This window comes from Prosopis cineraria, unplaced genomic scaffold, assembly GCF_029017545.1.
Source record: "Prosopis cineraria cultivar Desert tree isolate PC_DT_omini unplaced genomic scaffold, ASM2901754v1 PC12, whole genome shotgun sequence".
Lineage (NCBI taxonomy): Eukaryota > Viridiplantae > Streptophyta > Magnoliopsida > Fabales > Fabaceae > Prosopis > Prosopis cineraria.
The window spans coordinates 19,084,372-19,091,504 of NW_026555343.1; the positions used below are offsets into that span (position 1 = coordinate 19,084,372).

The 7,133-nt window shown below is 31.2% G+C and overlaps 1 protein-coding gene across 1 annotated transcript; it reads right to left on the minus strand.

Moving 5' to 3' along the window:
• Positions 1 to 985: 985 nt before the first annotated feature.
• LOC129287605 (uncharacterized) lies at positions 986 to 5,993 on the minus strand. Its single transcript, XM_054923815.1, has 5 exons — positions 5,622 to 5,993; positions 4,142 to 4,478; positions 2,788 to 3,242; positions 1,869 to 1,962; positions 986 to 1,360 (listed from the first exon to the last, which is right to left on the minus strand). The coding sequence occupies exons 2-5, from the start codon at positions 4,424 to 4,426 to the stop codon at positions 1,157 to 1,159; spliced, it is 1,038 nt and encodes a 345-aa protein (XP_054779790.1). The 5' UTR covers positions 4,427 to 4,478; positions 5,622 to 5,993; the 3' UTR covers positions 986 to 1,156.
• Positions 5,994 to 7,133: the final 1,140 nt, after the last annotated feature.

Below are 7,133 nucleotides of genomic sequence, written 5' to 3' on the forward strand. Positions count from 1 at the left end.
CCCACTAATAATTAAGTTTCATCTATGATCTTTAATTGTAATTCTCCCTAAAAGACAAACTTATAGCTGGTCTGGTGGAGCTTTTCGCATTTTGAAAAGAATAGCTTTTACATTTTCCAGTTTGTATAATGAGTGTAATTAATTCAATAAGGCAACTAACCATGTTACCCTTGTAGCCAGTTATATTTTCTTCTTTTCTGGCCAAAAAATAAAAGCCAATTATATCTTCTTCTGACGGTTGAACATGAACTTTCTTCTAGCCCACCACCTTCATGCCAAGTTGCTAACTATACAAATAGTATAATATAACTTTAATTTTTTTTTAAGAATACAATCGTTAAGGTATTTAATAATTGATATATTATAAATCTAATCTTTTTATTTCACAATTAATTTTGATCTTGTTATACTTAAATTTTATATTATTATTCACTCATTTATTATTATATATTATTTACCATATCAAATTTTATATTATTTACATATTTTTTAACCAATCAAGTTTCACAAAACAAAACATTACATATCATAAAATTCATGTCTTTTTTAATAATTATATATTAAAAGTTTATTTTATTATATATCATTCAAACAACTTTGCTTTTAGATGTCGTCCTTCCCTTCTGGATTTCGCCTCTAGACTCATAACTCCTTAGATTAAAAAAAAAAAATTAATAGTTACATTATAAGTTTGAAAATGTTCATGTCAAGGGACAGATTACTTATTAATTAATAGATAAATTTGTTAATAAATTATATCATTTTAAATTATCATTCCATTTCGCAGCATTTATATTTTTGAAAATACCAAAACTATTCTATAATCTATAGCACTATCACATCATCATCGTTCAACAAGTTAAACTAGATTAAATAAATTCAATTTAAAACTCGATGAATCAATCATATTACTATATTGTGACTCTCAAAACTAGCTAACAAACAACAAATTGGCTGCATGAGACAGCCTAATTTTTTAACCATTTACAAATTAATATCTCTGACAGTGTTTTTCCTGGTTTACCTAAACTGTAACGTACTCATAAGAAAAAAAACACAATTTTGCCGCGCCGATAATCCGCATCTCCTTGTGGATGATAGATCTATATGTATAGTTTTTTTTCTTTTGGTCATACCTAAGTAATACATAATGAATTTAACAGAATGATCCAAGTTTGAGACATGTGAATCCTCTGCAACTGCAAGTGTGTGTTCCAGAGACATTTGTAGTAGTTGAGATCTTCTCTATTGTTGTTCGCCTCAAATCTCTCTTCTGTTTTTTTTCTGCTTTTTGCTTCAGCAAGCATAGTTTCTTCTGGGTTTTGGACGCAACCTCAAGCTGTTTTGTCTCCAACTTGTTCTGCAAAAGCACGTTACAATTTGTTAAGACAAAAAACAACAAAAGGAAGCTGGATTCTTCTCTATCCCCCTTAAGCAAGATATCTCTAAGTAGCAAAGTAGCTTAATTATTGTCATGCCATAATTAAATTAATAAACGCCTCAGTGCAATGACACGGGGGCTTATTCTTATTTATTAACCAAATTAACATTTTTAGATATGAATTTCCTTTTTGGAAAAAAAAAAGGAATTTTGTCATTCAAACAAATGATTCAACTAAAAGTGCTTGATTAAATATTCACTAAATAGCCATTTTATTATAATTATTATAGTACTTTTAAAAAAGGAAGTGGGGTTCTTTTTTTTGGTGGGGGGGAGAAGGGGGGAATGATTGATCAGAGGGGAAAACATTTTCCAGATGCTAACAAAACGATATTTTTGTCATATGGTTTGTTTTATTAGCCAGAAAAATTATCATTTGATTTTTTTATGAAGAACCATAAATCCTAATATTCATCATAAGACGTACCTGAAGATTTTGCTGAAGTTTCTTCATTTTTTCCACAGCTATCCTGGTTTTCTGCAATTCCCAGTCATCTATAGCAGCTTCCTTCCTTCTCATCCTACCAAAATGTTTACATGATCATCATATCAGTGCTAGTTGCTTCCTCAATCAATTCACACACGCACACATCCACTGCTTCCACTAAGATTTGAGTACCTTCCTGCTTTCATTTTTTCCCATAACGTTGTACTTTACAAACTAATGTCTAGTTATAAAATTAGCACATTATCATTAAAGTATAACAAAATACCTTCTTAAACATTGAGCGACAATGAAAACAATAAATTCGGGATAAAATAAACAATAGTCCCCATGATCCTCACGCAATTTCGTATGTCTGCATTTTCCTTCAAACCAAATGCTGGTTTATAGAGATTGTTAGTTCAAGTGAATAGACGACCTCTTTTGTCAGATTTGAAAGTTCACGTGCTCACCCAATAATTAGGCAATAGTTCAAACAGCTAAACTGTGAATAATTCTTGTGTCTCTACTGTATAATAACGACATGTATCTGTAACTAGGATCTCCTAAACATAAATGCATTTGGAGTGAAAAGAAGGAAAGAAAAAGAAAGATGGGCGAGCTTCACCACTTATAGGACCAACAAGAGTAGAGGTGGGCCCATCCTTTCACTTTCATTTTTCTTCATTTCAGTTGAATTACTGCTTCAGCAGATCTAAGGTTTCATGTGTGTGTGTTGTGTTTATTGCACATGCTATCATGCCCCATTAGTATGCAAGAAATCAGTATTCAATATAAAATATAAAATTTATAGCAAACAAGTTATGAACAGTGTACTTCATTTTTCATATTCTATATCACCTAATTTTCAGTAAAAATAATGTAGTATTCCTTTCTTGTCTTGCTCCCTCTCAATTCATACCTTTCCAACAGCTCAAGATGTCTGGCTCTCTTCCACGAATCTCTTTCAGTTTCCAGCTTCTGCATTTCGATTTCATTCAAGTAGGCTTTATAAGGTTTGGGCCTGCTCAACAACTTTCTTTGTCCCTGATCTCTTTCAGATTTTGATGTTCCATACACGCTGTTTATGCAGGCAAGACAACTTTGACTTCCATAAACAGTACTCTCATTAGCTGAAGGTTGTGTGTTGCTGTAAAGTTCATGATCAAGAAACTTTTTGCATATCGATGATATGCTCAATTTGACTTCTGGGCTTCTTCCATTTTGATCCAAACTATCACCAGTATCTGATGATAAATGATATCTGGCATTAAAGTTAAAAGGTCTGCAAAATTTGTTTGCGTGCTCCAACCACTCTTCTATTTCACAGTAGCATGAGGAACAGTTATTGTCCTCGTTGCAGGATGTTCCAAAGCTCTGAGATTTCAATAGTCGAACATAGAAATGTGAGTTCCTCATTATGTGATAAAAGTAAAAGATAATATCAAATCAAGAAATTTCATTTTTGGATCTATTAGGCAATGAATATATGAGATCCACACACATTATGAGGTCCAACATTCAAATGAAATCTATTGCTCAAGTGATCCTACACACTGCATCTATCTATTAATTTTCAAAATCAACTTCAGAATCACATTGGGTGATCGGAATCCACGAATTTCATAGCCATATCAGGAAAGAAAGGAGCATCAGTAATCATCCTCAAGAAGCATGACTGGAATTAAAATGCCGACTTCAGGTTGGGCAACCAAAAAACCAGAGGATGCATTTGCTTGAAAGTGCACGTATTCGCAATTACTTGGTCGGGAAGCAAAAGACGAACCTAACTTAGAAATGATTATCACTTAAAATTATTGTAGCAACTGATTAGTTTTCACAAATAAAATCACATCAGTTCAAGAAGAGTGCATGACTTGATTAGCTTATTATAATATATATATATATATATATATTTGTTCTTAACTAGAATTGAGACACCTTCATTTACGCATGATTATTACTAATCCATAGTGTGGCTGTTAACTATTCCAAAGCACTTCATTCTTCAGGTTCAAGAAAAACGATCAAAGCACCAAACATAATACTTCTAACAAGGTCAACTTATAAAACCAAGAACAGAGAATACAAAAATGGCAACGAAATAGAGAACAGAAAGATTCATCACCATGTCATTGCACAAAGACGCAAACAAATCCAGATGATCAGAGTAAATAAACTAAGAAAAAAAATACCGAAAAAAGGAAGTAAATTATTAGCTGGAATGACCGAAATTGATCATTCAACGACGATGTTTCTTGAATTGGAAACGATACCTGGTTTCTTGGAGAGGGGAAATGGGAAGCAATGTCAGAGTAGAAGGTGTCTGAGTCGGAAGATGAAATCTTTAAGGGATGGCTGCAAATGGGCGAGGGAGATTCAGGAAGAAGGTGAACATGTTGTCCAGCATAGCCACCTGGATGCAGAATTCTTCTGGGGAAGGGTCTTGAAGAAGAAGAAAAAGGTAAGTGAGATTCAGATAGGTTGAGAACCCTATGGTCGATGATGTTGCGATGAGCGAAATCTTGAAGGTGAGCTTTCTGGTGTCTGGTCTCTTGCATTTCTCAGTCTGGCTCTTCGCATTCTTCTCTACCCGCGAGCACTGTATCTAAACTGCCAAGGAGAGCAACAAGCCAACCATGGAAGAGAGGGAGAGCATTTTTTTTTTATAAGAAAAAGAAATGAAGAATAAGAGAAAAGATTATGAAATTACATGTATTTTCCAAGTATAATTAAAAAAATTGAATTAAAAAAATTAATTATTCAAATTTTTTACTGAGATAAATTTATATTATGGTTATTTTAATTTTAAATTGTTTAAAAGACTTCCATCGCCCCCCTCATTCCACCAAAGGAGAATGAAAAATGAAAATATAAAATTGTTAAGAACTTGATAGGATAATATATTTTCACTGAAAAATGAAATTCAAAAAAATGAAAATAAATAAAATTATAAAATATTTAGGCTTTAGAAAAATTTAAGGCCAAGTAGATTTCTGAAATTCTTTCAAATATAAAACCATTGAAAAATATGTAAACTATAAGGAACTAAAAGACAAAAGAAATTATGAAAATTAAAGATTGTATTTTCTGTAACATAAAAAAATGTCAAAGAATATATCCAAGTTAAAATTAACAATTAAATAATGCCCTAGCAATTTCAATTCGCTTTTATATTTTACAATTTAATTTTTTTTTATTATCACACTTTAGTTTAACTTTAAAATTAAGGCTTTAAATTAAATTATATATCCATTAATTATAAAACATACTTAGTATCATTGAGTATATATCTATTTCAAGCATAAATTATATTCTCTTTTGTTAAAGCTAAATTTCAAGATCAAAACATAAACTATAGTTGGCCATCCAATAATATAAAAAAAAAATAAATTATATTAAGTATTAAAGCATCCATCAAAATAAATAACTAAAAAAAATTTACCTATAAAACATTAAAGGTTCCTATAATTTATAAAAATAAAAGAAAATTAGCTACTCATATTGCTAAATATGTAAAAAAATTTAAATTCAATGCAAAAATTAAAAAGCATGAAATAGAATAGGATAACCCTATAATATTTATTCAAGAATCGCTTAGTTGTCTCGCCAAGCTTCGAGGACACCTTTCAAACATTGGTTTAATATCCAGATTTCCCCTCTAAATTTCATATATAAACCTCAATGCTTTTAGAAGTTCGCAAGGGCTTTGTTTAAATAAACTATCTAATTTGACAAGATATTGTTTAATCTCACATTTGGATTTTAGATAAAGCTTCTGCCACCTATTTTTCTTCACATCCATTTGCTGTCGAATTCCTCTTCTCCATGTCCTGGCGTGATCGAATGATGAAGGTTGCATTTCCACGAGCTCCTCTGGGCAAGTGGGCATGGTGAAACATCGAGCCTTAAGATGTCCGCACGCGATGGAATTTCCCTCATGTAGTTTCTGCGCACTGACGAGCTTCCTGTGGATGGTCTTCTTCGTGTTGATTACGTCTGTGGGCAGAGATTTTGTCTTCGTACGGCCGCGAGCGGACATGGCTGAACTCAATGAAGATCCTCGCTTTTCTTGCGTCCATGAGCAGAGAGACTCAGTTTTCCCTACTCCATGGATGGAGATTTATTTTTGAGCCTGAAGGTTGGACATTGATCCTTTTTCTTTCTTTTCCTGATTTATATTTTTTTCCTCTAATTTTCTATAAAAATGACCATATAAATAGGTACAATATAGATAAACTTATGTAAATTCCCACTGACTGGGCAGAGGCAAAAAGAGTAAATAATTGTTAAAATTAGCTAAAAATGACTTATAATTTTGCATGAAGAAAATACTTTACTTAATCATCATAAATTAGGCATTTGTTTCTTGTAAAAAGTTTTAGAGGTAGCGCATGATAGAAGTTCAAAATTTATTTTCTTTTATTTCTACTTTGTTGGGTGGATAATTAGATTACTCACACCGTAAAAATGCATGAATATTATATCCTTTTAAAAACTTATACATCCAAATTAAAATAGAATAATAACATATATTAAAAAAATTCATTATATATTGATTCAAAGGGAAAATTACACTTAGGATTCATAGAAGATATTTAATTACCAAGAAGTTACATAAAATGTACAAAATACTTATAAATCTTAAATTCTATGCATTTACAACTTAACAAAGGATATTTGCAACCAAACGATGGGCATTTACAATTTGCAAGTTGCCTAATTGTAAACCCTTTATTAAGTTATAAATGTATAAGATTTAAAATTTAAAAAATATTTTATATATCTCATGGAACCTCTTAATAATTAAATCTCTTTTGTGAGGTTTAGGAGTAATTTTTCTAATTCAAAAAAGTAAAATCTAAAACCATGTTTTGTGTGTGTGTTCTTTTTTTTGGTTCGAAAAATTCGCTGAGCAAAAAAAAAAAAAAAAAAGTAAATTCGAAGGGAGGAGAGTAGAGAATAACGCCATTGATTTTATATTCACTTCACTTGCCATCGTCTTTGTATATTGATATGGACAAATTAATTTGCCAAGTCCCTATAATTTTAAAATTTGTTGAAGTCCCTGTAGGACTTTTCTTTTCATTCAGTCTCAATTGATTTGTTAATGCTAAATAAGATCTGACTATGCACATTCATGGACGTATATTGCCACATAGCTAGATTAAATAATGATTTGTTTTTTCATGGACATAGATTGCCACAAAGAAATTATAAGGATTTTCATATTAATTTTTCATAAATGCTTAATTTGAATGGAAAGAA

Coding starts and splice junctions, on each gene's coding strand:
- LOC129287605 (XM_054923815.1), bottom strand. CDS start 4,426: ATGCAAGAGACCAGACACCAGAAAGCTCACCTTCAAGATTTCGCTCAT. Junction 3,243..4,141: donor TCCCCTCTCCAAGAAACCAG/GTATCGTTTCCA, acceptor TTGAAATCTCAG/AGCTTTGGAACATCCTGCAA. Junction 1,963..2,787: donor CATCTTGAGCTGTTGGAAAG/GTATGAATTGAG, acceptor ACATTTTGGTAG/GATGAGAAGGAAGGAAGCTG.